This window comes from Athene noctua, chromosome 12 (genome assembly GCF_965140245.1).
Source record: "Athene noctua chromosome 12, bAthNoc1.hap1.1, whole genome shotgun sequence".
Lineage (NCBI taxonomy): Eukaryota > Metazoa > Chordata > Aves > Strigiformes > Strigidae > Athene > Athene noctua.
The window spans coordinates 5,992,948-6,009,931 of NC_134048.1; the positions used below are offsets into that span (position 1 = coordinate 5,992,948).

General features: G+C 36.1%; 1 protein-coding gene across 1 annotated transcript in view; it reads right to left on the reverse strand.

The window, feature by feature from the left end:
• The window catches only part of RANBP17 (RAN binding protein 17), a 163,508-nt gene that overhangs the window by 63,994 nt on the left and 82,530 nt on the right, over nucleotides 1–16,984 (reverse strand). Inside the window, exons 15-18 of the mRNA XM_074916209.1 lie at nucleotides 15,665–15,738; nucleotides 6,566–6,646; nucleotides 1,177–1,240; nucleotides 988–1,096 (exon numbers count right to left, since the gene is read on the reverse strand). Coding sequence (XP_074772310.1) covers nucleotides 988–1,096; nucleotides 1,177–1,240; nucleotides 6,566–6,646; nucleotides 15,665–15,738 — 328 coding nt within the window. The remainder of the gene's footprint in view (nucleotides 1–987; nucleotides 1,097–1,176; nucleotides 1,241–6,565; nucleotides 6,647–15,664; nucleotides 15,739–16,984) is intronic.

The window sequence follows — 16,984 nt, forward strand, 5'->3', positions numbered from 1 at the left end:
GCCAGTATCAGCAAGGGAAGTAACTCCTGTTGGCTTGTCACTGTCTGTGTCAGTCTCTCCTGCACACATGTTGCCTAGTTAAGTCCTCACACGAGGGCTGGAAATCAGCACACAAAAGACTTGCCCTCTTAATTTTTGAAGGCCCTCATCAGTGGCCTCTCTCAGAGCACCTACAGGCATCCATCCTCACGAAAGCAGTCTGTAAGGCAGATCCTCAGCAGACATAAGCCCACAACTGTGAACAGGGCCTCTGATCAGAACAGAGGTTATTTGAGACTTGCTTCATTCTTCACCATCAGCTTCTTTAACACATGATTTGTTTCAGTGTTCATTTTGGAAAGCCCAGCCTTCTCAATTTAGGCAACAGAGAGCTAATCACAAAGAGTTCTGCATTTTACCCCAGTGGCCAAGGCCTGCATTCAAAGTCACTAAGTCCTTCATCCCATCTAGCTTACAAGCATGCACTGGGTTTTACTCGCGTCTAACCTCTCTAATTTTGAAAAGACAACTCAAAACTTAACCCAAGTGCATGTTTAAGTCTTGCTGGTTGAACCGCAGAACTCTTGTCAGTGTTTATTAAAACTAAGAGGGTATTTGTATACTGGGAACTTGCATGAAGAAGTTAAATAAAAAAACCTTTTTACGAGAAGCTGGAAGGTTCTGGCATAATTGGTATGTCACCTGGAAACACAAAACACTTACTCAGGCACTTAATGTTGTAAATCCTTACAGTTAATACAAAAAGTGTTTCGGTGCAAAAAATCAACTGACCTTGCTTATTTCTTCAACAGAAGGAAACAAACAAATATAGTGTTATTGCTTAATGCCATAAATCTCAAAAGTTGATAGGTAGTGATTTAAATACTGACTATGTTAACATATTTACTGTACAATTAAGCTGCTGTTTGATTGGTTTAATGACCTTAAAAATTCATAGTACTACACAAGACAGCAAGGTGTCTCAGGGACATGGGAGGAAGACCTTACCTAAATCTACCATGAGAAGACGAGTGAGAGCAGTGTAGAACACTGTCCGGCACCTAAGGTCACTGAGGCTGTAATTATCACTGACGCCCAAGAAAGGGAAGTGCTTACTCTGTTGAAACACAAAGCATATGAAAAGTTATGTATTCTACAAAAGTTACTACACACAGGTAACATAGTAAGAAAACTTACTGTGTGATTTTGAAGCATGAATTTCACAGCCTCTATTTTCACAAGCTTTTTCAGGAGACTATAAGTAGCAGGTGTTAAGGAATAATCAGCCTCGCAGCATTATGATTACATCATCAAGTTGTACAGACTTTCACGAATTTTCAGTGAGGAAAAAGATCCTAACTGAAACAACAACAAATGTACATTAAAAAATATCTGAATTTAATCTAGAAATACATCATAGATATTCTTTAGAACATTAAAGACTATAATCTATTATTAATTAAAGCAATTACTTTTCATGGCATACATTCTACTCACAAAAGAGACGAATAAACTAAATGACTTTTATAATTAAATGGAGAGTTTCTGATAATAAATGGTGTTGTTTTTTCCCCAGATAGACCCATATCATCAGCATGTAAAAAAAAAAAAAAAAAGTGGTTTTGCAACTGCCTGCACTGAAGATGACTGGCACTTAATGGGACTGGCAGCAGCCCTAAGCAGCACTGGAGTAAGGGTCTCAAAATCATGGAGGCGATTTTCCATCAAAAATCACATTTAATTTGTTTCAGTTTAAAATAAAAGATATAAATGAGATAAAAATATACCTCATACATACTAAAATATGTTAAACACTTTAATGGAAGTATTTTCAGATGTTTAAGAACTGAATGGAAATTTCTGAAGAACATAAAAAGTCTCAGAGCCAGAGCAAAGTCCATAACAAGGTGGTACTGCCAGGAAGTTTGCACATTATCCGCATATACTTCTCACAGGTGAAATAACTGTGTTTTGCCAATTTTATAAAGTATAAAGCAAATCTAACTGACTACTGCTAAGCATGAACTGAAATCTCCCACTCCACAAACTGACCAACTTCAAGCCAGTGCCAGTGCAGACGGCAGGTAACTACGGTCGTACAGCGCCGGTCCCAGCCACCCCGCTCTGCTCTCAGAGCCAGCCCCTCTGCAAGCTCGACTGGTCTGCTCTAGGCACGGCACTAGCAAAGCTACGTGACTCCTGGGCCGAAGTTCCTGGCCCTGGTCCAGCAGGATAAGCTTGAGTCTGTTTGCACCTGCTTGTCTACAAAGGCTCCCAGGGAGACACACGCTAAGTGACACAGACGCAACGCACTTCCTGGGCTGCATATATTCTACAGATCACATATTCTAGCATGACTTACTAGGTAGTTACAACTGATGAAATGTAGTATTTTTCTTAAGGTTTCTTTTAAAAAAGAATGAAAAATAGTATTAAATCAAAAGTTGAGTTTGCAAATACTATGTTATAGAAGCCCCTGGGGTTCAGACAGTTAAGACTTGTTTCACAACTTGAATCCTTTCCTTGCTGTGTGAATTATGAACATCTTTAATAGCATAAGCACACACTAACTCCCTGTCTCTGATATCAGACTCAAACATCTGGGGTTGGGCAAACGAGATAGTCCTGTGTACTCCAAAAGAGCCATGCTGACATCTTCGTGAGCTTTTGTACAGAGGTAGCCACTGCTGTGAGGGATGTTTGCAAAAAAGGAGCGAGAGAATGGCCAGAGCAGTGGCCTGGATTTTCTCACTCCCGCTTCTCCTTCATTTGACATGAAATTGCTGTATGACTTTCAGCAAGTCAGTTAAATTCCACTGTCTCAGTTCTCTATCTGTAAAATGGGGATATAAAAGGCTTTGTGACATCCAAGTATACTAATATACTTTTTCAGGAATGCCATAGAAAAATTCAAACCCCAGAAACATTCTTAAGCATTGATGGCATCAAACGAAGGAAATGACTTACAGGCTTGTACATTCTACAATGAATATTATAAAAACAGGAGTCATTAGTTTAGCAAACACTGTTGATCCCCTGGCATTGATGAAGTTCTTTAAGAAATAATATCGGTATGATTGCATAACTCCAGACTGTATAGTAGTGCCTACAGTCCTGTACAAACACAGAAGATTTTACAAACAGATATCCGTAACACTTCTTATTGTTACTATTTTACTATTTTCCTTTTCCTTTTTTCTTTTTTTTTAAATTTTTTGAGTGCTTGCCTCGCTCTGCCATTCCTGTACATAATTGATTGAAGAGTTCGATTACTTTTATGGGAATAAACAATTTCCCTTTTCATTTTAAATAGATTAAATTATTTTTAAATGGGTAAATGTGTAAGAATAGGTTTTATAGCTGCTGTTGGAAAAATCTCCTAATCTAGTTTTAAGATGATGTTCCTCTGTCAATCCATAACATTTGACATAGCATTACCTGGTTTTATATTGCAAAGCTATATAGTTGGGTTTTTTCCCCTGTTACAAGGGAGAACCTTTCATAACATAAGGCTAACAAAGACATGGATAAAGAACTTTTGAGAAACTATAAATATTCTACCCCAAGTTGCTGCACAAAATAACAATGAAATTGTAGGTATTTTGCTCAAAAAATATAAAGTGGAAAACTTAATTATTAGAAAGAACTAAACATGCATGAGGGAGTACTCTGGCTTCAAAGACATAAAGGAATGACTAACATATTCCATTATGTAAATGAATTCAAAGATATTTCACAACTGATCAGCTAGGAGGGACATAATGATTTATAATTCAAATAACTGAGCTTTGAAATCAAATTGGGCTAATATATTTCTAAATATGCAAACCTGGAATAATTGTGAAAATAATGTAAACCATGACACCAGCTCCAATTGTTTGTTGCCTTTGTTGTTAATACTGGTTTATGTTTTTTCTTCTTTTTTTTCCTGTTATATAGTATGGTTGCTGGAATTCTGGTTTGCTTTTAATTCTAGATTATCCTTTAGAAAAAGACTATTACACACATAAAGAAAGAAAAATACCAATTTCTAAGAGTGTGTAGAAGCTGACTGATGTACAGGAAAGTACTAAAATTAAATAAATTATTATTTTAACCTTTCAGGCTAGCCACAATTTAATCTATATCAAATACTGAAAATTGATCCACTGGACCCAGCATATTAACAATACACTATTTCTTTCAAAGCAATATATACTTAATGCCTTTTAAAAAGCCCTAATATAATGTGAAAAGGCCAAAGTTTACAATGCCAGGAAGTAGTTATAAACTACTTCATATGTTTGAAATAAAAAGTACTTCAGTATTATTATTAAAAAAAAACTATTGGTAGAGTTTTTAATAGGAAAAAAATACATATCTTTAAAAGCCAAAATGACCAGTGAAATTGGGTTGTACATCATTTTCTGGGAAAAAGGAAAAACAGCCTCGACAGGTGTAATTTATCATTTTTCTGATTTAATACCAAAGAAATATATTAAAATAATAAAAAGAATCCTGAAATCCTCAAAATTTGTAGTGATAAATAGCCCTCCCTGTCTTTATTGCATTATGCCTACTAACAGAAATATTGCATGGTGGATTTTGCCAGACAAGGACGATTATTTTCCAATAAAAAGTTGCATATTAAATTCCAGCACAAAAGTGGGTGTCTAATACTTTTGAAATCTTTTATGGTTTGCCAGGGAACACAATTTTAAACTTAACTAATACAACATCACAGTGAAGTGAACCAGCATTAAAGCTGCCTTTGTACAGCCCCACCCATCTAAGCAGAGAAGGTACTGTTCTCATAATTTTTGTTTGAAGTATTTCTACTGAAAAGTAATTTAATAAATTTTAGGTATTTATGTTTGTAGTTAATCTCTCTTTTTACTAGTTTTTAAACATTTCACATTGACGTTTAAGATGTGTATTTATGAAGGCAGTGCTGCTTTACATCCTGACTATGCATAGGGGTCTGAAACTGCTCTTGCAACAGTTAGCAAGTTCCTGAAAAGAAAAAAAACACCACAATTTCATCACAATTCTACTCTTCAGGAACTTAGGTTATTAAATATCTACTTTTTAATCTTTTCTAGGTCCTGATACTATCATATTTGTTTCATAGGCAGAAACTAATTTACCGCAAATATAACCTGAGTAATTTGAAAACTAAAACCATCCAGACATTTCAGCCTTGGAAAGTATTATTTGCACCAATAGTTTAAACTGACCCTCATTTTTGAGAGCTACCATGTGAATACATGGCTTTGAAAGCCTCCAGAAGACAACATGAAATGCTAGATGCTTTAGCAGTAATATAAACCTGATTATTTCAGCAAGTGATACATAAACAGGCAAGCACCTTAAGTTAGGTGCACCTGTTACATTTCTTGGTTACCTTGAAAGTGTTTTGAAGCCTCCTGAAGCAATAAGTATGTAATATAAAAGAGGAGACAGCTCATTAGTCCTTTCATAAATCTTATTAATGAAATGTCTCCCCTTCTGTCAAATTCTTTAGTAATGTTTCACTTTCAGGTCCTTTCCACTGCTATTTCTGTGGTGCCATGAGAACACAAACACACACATATTTAAAAATACCAAGTTAACTGCTTGATGGTATTTCAAGTAAACATATAAAAGTACACATTGTATGATTTTCATTGAACAAAATCCACTTATAGAATGTGAAAACTCACACTCATCTTTCAACCCAAGGAAATATATTGAAATTCTTATTATACAATTAGAGTTCTATGGAGAAATAAAATGATACCAATTGTCATATCCCAGGTGACTTGCCCTCTGCTTGTCTAACCATTTTCTCTAGAAAATGACTGAAAAGTTGTTTTTATTTTAAAATAGTGGATTTCAATATTGAATGTTTTCATGAGCTCTTGTGGTTTACTACCTGTTGTATACCTTTAAATATTGTGTCACATCATAATCAGCTACCACTTTTTTTTAAAATCTTGTTCAACTAACTGAAAAATTAAAGCGCAAACATTCTTATCCAAGTTATGATAAGTGAATGTTAGAACAAGACACAAAAGCTTTGTAACAGATAGCAAATTAGCATCCATGATTTGGGTAAGAATTTCATAGAAATACATGAACCCAGACAAAGATCCACATGTAAAGTCAATGTTACATTATTACACAGCAGTAGTAATGATGACAGTGACACAGTAAGGAACTTTGAATCCGGCAATGATAAAACACGTGAAGAGGCTTGTGTTTAAAATCTCTTAACTCTTGTTTCATCTTAGTTGACTCATCCTCAAAGCAGAACCAGTCCTGTTCTCAACTGCTAACAGAATCAATCCTCTTCGCAATATTGTTGAACTCATCAATAGTACTGACTTCAAGAAGATTAGGAATGGGATAGATGACCATAAGCAACTAGTTATATGATTTCTCTTTTGTTGGTAACAAGTAGTTGGAAATAAGCACAGCTTTTAAAAACTATGCATAGAAAAATAAAACGAAAATGAGTAAATATCCTAACTGGTTTAAAAATGTAGCATACAAAACAACGTAAGTCTCATATTAATTTTGACCTTATTATTTTCAAATAATATGCCACATGCAATAAAAAGGATATCCAACAGAAAGGTCATTTAGAAACTGAAGAGTTCTTGAAATCACGGGCTCACATCTTCCCCAGTATTTAAGATTTGTAACACTAGAATAAACAAAAGAGTGACATTTTAGAATACATTTTTCTTTTTTTGAGAAGTTCAGTGCAAAAGCTCAGAGTAGTAGCGCATTATACTATGAATGTATTTCTGTGGTATGTCTTAGGATTTTCCATATATGAGACAGAAAATGCCATAAAAACATGCCATAGCTCTTTCCTGAACAAGGGATTCAAACATTTTTGTAATATTGTAACAAATACATCATTTAAAAAAAATCCATCATCTGTTATAATGAAATAAATTATCTGAAGCTTACCACTAATTATATGTATCTTACTCACTTTTCAACACAGTATCTGCCACTTCTGTACTATTTACCTGCCAAATTCTTCACAAGATGAAAACAAATGCTATAAATTCCCTAGAAAAATTTCCATAGGAGAAATGGGGCACAGGAAAACTAAGGGTCAATTCACAGAGCTACTGATATACCAAATCCCCAGTGAAACTGTACCTTGAAGTTCTTGTACTAATACCTATTTTTCCTCTTCCTTACACCATACACTTCACAGAAGTCAAGATATATAGGGGGTGCTTCATTCCACTAACTGCAACCCCTCTCAGACACAGCCATTTAGGAAGCATAGTCTGATTAATGAACCAATGCATAACCTATGATACAGGGTAACACTAGACCTTTTATCAATCCTTGGGGAACACCACATAAAACTTAGCACTTTCGAAGGAAAACTCTTATAGCTAGCCTTTCAGTGAAATCATACAGCTAACACTTCCTCTACCACCTTCCATAAGTTAAGCATGAGACATGGAGCTGGGACCTTCTTCTGCACTGTGTACAGGTCAGTGTGTACAGGTCAGTGCAAAGATGCCTAAGTGACCTGGGATGAAATCTGCTGTGTTCACCTACTACATTTATTAGGAGCTGAAGAGGTGGCATTAGCCTCCAGATGAAAGAGGTAAACTGAAGCCAGTAAAGTGGAGGAATGTATTTTTTTTCAAACAAGGAGTGGTTACAACAATAAGTTAAGAGTCACTGATCTCATAGCCTGTCATTTCCCAGCTTTCTTAGGGGAATGTCAGGTAGGCCAGTGTCAACAATCCTGCTGAAGTCTGAATGTCTGATACTTTCTGTTTCTGTTGTAAGCTCCAGCCAGTAAGACCAAGAGGAAATTAACCCCACCTCCCCCAAGTAACTCAAATGCATTCCTGACTTAATTATACACTCACTGCTAATAACTTTTTCTAGTATTCCTTTGACAATCCAAGTTAGGTTGACTGGCCTGTAACAATTTGCTGCTTCTTAGATCCCTTTTTTGAAAGCAAGTACTATGCTCTACTCTTCTGGGACATCCACTATTACTCTCAATTGCTCAAAAACACAAAAGAAAGTTGAATGTCCCTGCCCTCCAGACAGGGAGATAATGCTGCATAAGAGATTCCCAGCAGAATTTCTGGTACTGGATTCATCTGGAAAAATAAAAACAGGCCACCACAGCCTTCTGAAACACAAACCATTCAAATAAAAAGGCAGCATGACCTTCCTGGCTCAGAAGCCCTGGCACCTATTCCTGATCATGATATCAAATCGCTAGGGTGTATCTCAAACTGCCAGGTGATCAAGAATTTGTCTGCCTCAGTTTCCTTGTCTGTAGAATATGCATAATGAATCTGACTAAGCTGTCAGATCTGTTGATGAAAGACTACGAGGTAAGAGGTATAATCAGTACCAGCTATTTATACTGTAATGCAGTAGGATTTCAATTTGGGGAATACAGAACCTGAAGAAGAGATGTTAAATGCCTTAAAATCAGCATGGATTATTACTTTTACATACTCACAGGCTAAGGAATGTAGTACACCACACAAACTAAATCTCTTTTTCGGGAAGTTATAAACTCAAGAATGCAGTTTAAAGCATCTAACTGTTTAGTAGTGCTCAGGAAAAGGCAAATAACAATGCAATTATCAAACCAGTATTCCTCAGTTTAGATTTACAAATAAACATTGATTTACTTTATAAAATCTCTATGAAGAGCTACAGAGGTTCAGACTGCCTTAAAGAAATAGCCCATTCTAGCAAGTCCATAATTCACAGTTTATCCCTACTATGGGGAGTTCTGGAGATGTTTATAGTTGCACTAAATCCTTAACAAGTATATACCATACAAAGCAATAAAAATGAATTTGGACTACCCAGATTTAACATCAATATCAAAATCATAAAAAGGTTATTTTGCAAAAGAGCAAAATCTTTGTCCTTCAATAGCCAGATACAAGACATTTAAAGAAAAACAAGAAGTCAGTGACAGCTTGAAGAGAGAATTAAAACTGCTTAAGGAAAGCTCTTCATCCAACATTCACAGTACTTTTGTACACATCTGTTCTTTCAGTTCATGGTTGTATTTGGATACTGAAAGATGGAGTAATAACATAAAAGCTAGAAAGTACTCATGAGTGAACAGAGGCTGAAAAATTTCAATTATAATCATAGCAATTCCCATTTCTGTTTCTGCCTTATCAGTATCTGGCAAGATGAAAGACACATAAAACATAGTATTTTAGGAAACTGCTACAAAACATTACAAGTATCTGAGATAATTTGTAAAGATCTGGAAAGGAATTTCATAATACAAAAAGCAGTTTTCCACTATGTAAGGAAGTGAAACCAACGAATGAAAAAGGAGAAAAATGTACAGCTCTCGGAGAAATCATGGCAAGACACCACTTAAATCCAAGTGCTAGTGTCCTTGCCTCTTTCTCAAGTGGCTTATTGATTTAAAATATGAACTAAATGAAACAGAGTCAAAAGAACCAATCATAAAAGTTTCAGATGAGTCACAGAAAGTAAGAGCTTTGTCAAAAGCTATGCCAATGTCAAGTACACCGAAATATCTATGGCAGATGAGCACTGAACACATTTTAAAGGCAAGTACAAAAAAAAAGGAAATAAAAAATGGCACAATATTTCCAATTCTAGTAACAATACCAGTATCAAAATACTGAACTACACAGATAAAACCAAAAGAGCAACAGTAACACTGATCCATGCTGAAAAGCTATGACTCTGAAAAATTTAAACAGAACAGTATTAAGAATCCAGTACACTTTCAAATGTTTGCTTTTAGTTTGACTTTAGTAAGACAATAAGAATAAAGCTTAGCTTCTAAAAGCTGCAAAGATTCCCAGCTTTCCAACCTCTGAACCCTCCATCTTGCTATGAGACTTTTTCCTGTCAACATGACTGCTTACTAATGCCGTTCCATCAGCACACCAAACATCTCTTCCCTTAATACAGTGACTTAAAAGTATTATGTTAAGAGGCTGTATATTTTTAACCTAAAATCTAGAAGGGGAAGATAAAAAATTATATATTCCAATTTACAATTCCCGGGGAAAAGTGTTACTGTATCATCCACAGAAGAATCAAAATTCTTTGCACTTTCCAAGTTGTTATGATATTTAGCCAGGCAAAGAATAAAGGCAAAGACACCCACTTCCAGCTTAAGTGCCATTTCATGACACTTTCTTCTCCCAAAACCATTCTACTGTCTTTAACTGTTTGTCCTGTCCTCAGTTTATGATTCGGAGAAAGACCTCTTCAGACACATGGACTGTATCACACTGTTCTTATAAGTTCTGCGTGGTGCACAGCAAAGGACAGCCCTCTATACAAGACATATCAGTTCTTGTGGCAGTAGTGGATGGGAAATGACACTGCTGGAGCATAGAAGTGGAATGCCCAGCTTAAAAGAGGGAACTGAAAAACCTGTACTGCAATTTAAAAAAGAAAATTTTAGAGGAGACGGAGTCAAGGATGCAAGGTAGAAAAGCAAAAGCAAAGCACAGTCAGCACAGAAAAGGGAGTGCTGAAGAGTAAGTATATACTGTACAAAGAAAGAAAATCCATTTGGCTGCACGAATGGTGGGTACCTTCTCCATTTATCACTGCATGACAAGGTGCTCAAATATTGCTTACAGGCCATTTGTAAGTGCCCAAATAATTCATCCATCTTTCCAGGAGGCCTTGAACCCCTTCTCTGAAATGTAACGGGCAGGTCTGTTACCACAATAAAGCTGAGGAATCTCAGGGACACTATAGGTTACTGTACTTCACATGCACAGAGATTTGGGAGTATGACAAAGAAGCAGTTGCCAAAGTTAAGTTGCTACCAGACAGAAGAGTAACTGTTCTGAATCAGCAAGTTTGGGTGTGGTGGGTTTTGCTGTTGTTGTTGGTTGTTTTTTCTGTTTAGGTTTTTTTGTTTGTTTGTTTTTAAGTAATTAAAACAGAGAGTGAAAAACTTTTAAGCTTATATAAGGATGACATGAAAGCCTTGGAAAGCCTGAACCATGTAAATTTAGGAAGTCTTGGTCTCAAGTCATTGATATTATAAATATACTTGCATTATAAAAATAATCAAGTTTAAAAAATTATACATTTTAAACAAAACTTGGAAGTTGCTTAAGGTGTGTGCTATCCAGTTCCCATTACAGTGTAAGAAAAATGGGCACCCAAATACCCTAAAAGGGCTTTGAAAATCTCATCCTTACACCGTATTTAAGTTTCAGTAATAATGAAGATAGCAATTTGTTGACAAGAAAGCTCTGTACACTCATATTTTAATTATTTCTTGTAGATTACCATCTTTTACAATGAAAGATCTGTAGCTCAATGACAGTGATCGGATATATACTTTTCATCAGAGCTGGACAAAGGTGAACAGTTAAAATAAATGCACATTTTGTCATGAATAAAAGTGCCAGGTTTTAGTTTGCTATGATTCATGGAGTCGTATGAGTGTTCAAAAAACTATTCTGAGATCCAGAATTTTTATATTTATGTATTACTTAAACATAGTAACATGGAAAAAAATCTCTCTATTTATATGTATATGTGTATCCACCATAGTGAAATCATTACAGCAGTTAAAAAAAAAAAAAAAAGGAAAAAAACATCCAACAATGTTTGGTTATGCATCTTTTATTCATGTTTTGGTTATTTTATCATGATCAAAAATACTAATTATCTGGGCAAACATTTTGTAAATCCACCTCACGATAAATCACTTCCGCATGAATATGATAATAACTGAAAGGAACCCGAAGAGACTCACAAAGATTAAGTGAAGAAAAGGAAAGGTGCTTGCAGCCAAATTAAACACAAGACACTTTCAGCCAAATTCCCAGGATAGGCTCAAGAAGCAGATGGAACTAAAACTACTCCAGTCTAAGTATTTCCTTGCCTTTTACCTACACAAGGAAGGATCAAGGCAGGTAGGCGGCTACTGTTCAAAGGGATGGGGGGTGGAAGGAGAGGACCACTATTGGTTCTGTGTACAGTGCTTCACTCCTTGCCTTAAGAGTCCTAGCCTTGATCCGCTTCCCAGTGGGCCAAGAGGCATGAGAACATGTGACGTGGGTGTTTGGGAAGAAGTAGGAGCAACAAGGAGAGAGAGGTCCATAGAGATGAAGGAATAGTCTGTGCCTTTGAAAACCAGTACCTCAGGGCAATAGGCTAAGTAGATGAAACTCTAAGAAGGCAGTCTAGGACCTTAAGTTATAGTCCTCCTCCAGAATCCTGCCACCCACTGCAACCCTACTAAATAGTTCCTTCAAAACCCTATGGCTCCCTCTTGCCTGTCTTTACCCTCAAGTAACTCCTCCCAGTTTATCCCGCCTTAACCCTACTCTACTGTCACTACAATGCTGAACACATCTGAGAAGATTTAAGATGATGTGCATATTAGAAAAATTTAGTTTGAGATTATGTATTTTTTTCAGGTGGCCCTTCCCCTTCCACATATACATCCTATAAGGTGATGGTCAAAGCAAGCAAAGAGAGTGGATGCTAAAAGAACCATTTCTGGTAAGACTGTGATGAAAATAGAGCCATTAATGGATATTCTAACTACATAAAACTCCATCCCCTCAGAAATGGTTTAACAGAAATTCAGTAAAAGGCACATTCATTAACCTCCAGTGAAAAGCTGATAAAAGGTCTAGGATCTGGTGTGACAGCAGTACTCTGAACTGTAGTCTGAAGGTCTAAAGGACAGTTTTACATTGACAAATCTCAAAATAGTTCTGTATGTTGAAGAATACCTACTTTATACACCCTTTAATCCACAAACTGAACAGTGGCTATGGCAGCAGCTAGTAGCTATGACATAGTATTTCAAACTGTTTTCTGTTAACGGAAGAACTCAATGAGTTTGATCACCAATCCTCCACTGCAAATCTGATACTAATGAATTAAAAAGAACAGATTATAGCTACACACATGAAAGTGAACTACTGAAAACAGATACATCTGGGGAAAGGCAGTTCAACTGAAAATGTGTTCAAAATCTCAAGAAATTAAAAGCAAAATGACATTAATCCTCCTAAACATTACTGAGCTCACAATGAACTTCAGCAAACGAGAAACTCAATGTGTCAACCAGTAAACTATTGCAAAAAAGAGGTTAAGTCTCTTAATAGCAGAAGAAAACATAGTATGTCCTGGTAGACTACAACTTGTTTGACTACCATAAATTCAATTGCTACATTTACTCCTCACACCAAGCATAAAATGCTTCCTGCATGCATCCTTCATTGGATTCTTTAATGGCAAAGTGGAAGGAAATAACCTGACATTGTCTTTTGATCATCTCACAGTGCTAATGGCAGATTACGATAAGGTACTTACTTCAACACTTTCTGATTTAAAAGACAGGCTGCCATTCACCAGGCCACACTCTTCTTTCAAGCATAAATCCTCTATTCCACAAAATGCTTGGCATTAACAAAACAGAAACTATAAGGTCTCAAACACTGTTGTTCAGTTACTGTACAAGAATACCACCACTTTAACAAGCAAGTGCACACTAAAAATTCCCTAGTGTTTTCTTTTAACTTAATGTAAAGGAATAACACATTACAAATTTCACCTACTTAAAGAAAAAATGGATCTGTAGGGTAAGGCAGAACAGTAGACTAGTAGCTTTCTAAAGTAACAGCGTGGTTAAAAATGTTTACTAGATCCACAAGAGAAAAAGGTGAATGGTCAGTCTCAGAGTCATGTATCTTGCCCACTGCTGTTATGAATATGCTAAGATTATTCTCAGTAACAGCACACCAGAAATGCTGCCAGACTGGACTTCCCCATCAGACTGTAGACTTTGGATTATGTATCAGTATGTTATGGTTTCACACCCAGATTTTTCCAATTGGCGTGCTATCACTGGGGATAAGCTTGCTTATATTAATTGACACAAACATGAAAGTATTTATGCAGTGGTTTCACAGCTAACTCTTAAAGCTACTGACTGTATTCTCCATTTCAAGCTGTAAAATCCATTCTGTAAAATGAAACTGATCTTCAATCTAATCAAGCAACAATTCATGCTTTTAGGAAAATACAGTAAGACACAAGGAAAGAGAAAATAAAAATATAGAGTGTGTAATCTAAAAAGAAGCACTGATATTTGCCCTTTATGTACCTAGTTTTCTTTTAAAATCTTCCATGTAACATTAAAACCCTAAGTTTTCTTCTTAATTTACAGTACTTGTGCGAATACAGCCCTATCCAATCTAAACACATGCAGTACATATTATACAACTCGTTAAATGATATGTTATTTCCTCAACTGGCAAAGGCAACGGAGATTTCCTCTCAGTGACAGCAACAAGTAGAAAAAGAGAAGCAAACTGATGCAACTGGTGTTCAGACATCAGTCCTCTTTTGCTCCTTTTTCCTCAGTCATTTGAGTTTCACTGTAGTTTGAAACAACATAGTGAAGCCTAGCCATCTAGTACCACACCATGGACTGCTTCCAGAAACTGTACAGTAAGTATCCATCAATATTTTTCCATTCATCACCCTCCATTTACCCATCTTCAGAGCATACTTCAGATAAACATCAAGGTTTGATGGGTACTATTGTTAACCTAAGGGAAGATGCAACACTTAGCTTCTGGTTTCAAGTAAGCACAGCATTTATGCTTTGTTTTCCACCGAAATGTTAAGTCATGTTAAAAAACGACCTTGTTTTAACTGCTACTATTTCTCAAGGTTGGTAGCTATAATAGCAAAAGAAAAGTCATGTTTAATACTGTCCGAACAGGTCACAGCTAACCTGGCAACACCAGTAAAGATGTTTTTCTAATAGATCAAAGTCTGCTGAAAGTATTTAAAGGTCTTGTAAGTCAGATTTAGAGGACATGAAGTAAATGACAGCATGCAGCATCTTCCTCACTGTAGAATAAAGAGGTAAGGTACTTGCTTCTCTTTCTCCAGGCATACACAGAACTCATTGTCTCCTGGGGACTCCCAGATTTTTTTTAGTGGATATTCACAATTTTTCAGAGGGACCATTTTGTTTTGCTTCAAGAGCAAAACTGATTTTAGATGAAACTCTTTTTGAGTCAAGAGAATCTATCAAATCTCATGAAGGACATAAGTAATAAAAGACAAAATCCTGGCATTTTTGCTTGCACCCAAGGAAAGCAACTACAGCAGAAGCACGAGGAAAAGGTAGCTTCTCTGGAGAAATTTTCTACGATTATTCTTAAGAGAAAGCACTGCAACACTTATCTATCAGAATAACACACCATCTTATTCTGCCAAATGCTAGAGATGAGGAAGACAGCTGATAATAATGCCCTTTGTCTCCTTCAGTATGAGGCCTTAAAATCCTCCTCTGTGAATATGTATTTCTAAGAGAGCAAACTTTGCCAGATCTTGCCAAAGAGCAACCCAAAAGACCCTCCCCAAAACAAAGAGACATTCATTTAACTTCGTCAGTTCCCCGTTGCAAATTACCATGAAGCTTTACAGGCAATTCCATTGACATCTGAGGGTATAGGGACCAGTAGTACCTTTAGAAAATAAGATATGGGTGCATCTGAAAAGGGTTATTCCTTACTTAAAATATTTAAAATTTATGGAAAACATTTTTCTAGCAAAATGCAAACTTAATGACAAAATACAACTTGGATTTTACGTAAACATTAAAAAGAAAGCAAATTACATACTGAATAGAATCCAAGCACAAACTCACATTTTTGTCATAAATGTTTCGAGAACATGGTTGTCATCTGTTATTCCTAAGACTTCTGACATTCGGGCATACACCTGGAAATAAACATTTCAACAGTAACATATTATAGATATTTACAAGTATCAAAATTTTCAGTTATTATCTATTTTGACTTTGCATGAGAAAAATACACACACAAATGCCTATCCATCCAGCCTAGATGAAGCATTTGTAAGAGATGGCTTATACATTCTCTGATGGTGTTCTGTGGATTTCGGACTGATAGCCTTTTACTTGCCCTTGCATACGTTACTCCCTACAAAGGAGATGTAAATTTTCCACTTTTAACTCACTTTGTTGTTCACAGAACAATCTCTATTAAAAAACCCCCACTTTTATTATGAAAAAATAGCAAAGGGATGGAGAAAACATTCTTTCCTGTTGGTCTCTGTCCTCCGTGGGATGTGATTCAACACTGTCCTTTAACTTGCACTTGCAAGTTCTTCCACTGCCAGTCATAAAATCCGGTAAATTAGGTACTCTTCAGACATTCAGTTTTGTATTCTTTAAGGGTGAACAAAAGCTTTGGCAGCCAAGTAACTTCTTGTATACAAGTTTACCCCACCTATCAAATCAAACTGCTGTTATGCAGTAACAAATGCACAGGACACATTAAGTATTATTTTTTTCCTTACTGTGTAACTTTAATAAAATTTTCTGGTACTTTTAGTAGCCTAACATTTAGTTTGGATAAAAACATTTAGTTGGGCTAAATCAAATTCAGAAACAGAAGTGAGACATGTACTACAAGATTTCTTTATAATCCTTTACCAACTCACTTTACCCTGAGCTCAAATAACTCTGCTATTTGTTTATGACTGGGATAAACACAGATCTACCCATCAGTACGTTTCATTTCAGTCATTTTAACCATTGGTGACACTAAACCAAATATTATGGGTCGTATGTAATTCTTCCATAGGATGCGACCAAGTCAAATATCACTAAGGTCTGAAATGAGAGCACCAAGCACAGCACATGCAGCTCCGGTTACGCAGCAGTGAAAGCCTGGTGCCATCTAGCTGTCAATTTTGTTCGCTGACATTACATATTCCACACAAATACCACTGAACTTTAGCTAATTCAGTACTTCTGCTCCTGTACCTAAACTTCCTTTCTGCTAGTGATGTAACCCCATGACTCTGCTTAAAAACCAAACCAGCAGTATTCTACCTCTGAGGAAGAGGTATTACTATTAAATATTAATAATCTATAAATAATATGACAATAAACCCGGTATTTTTATATCTCAAAGACTTTCGTTTTAGATCCAAGCATAAA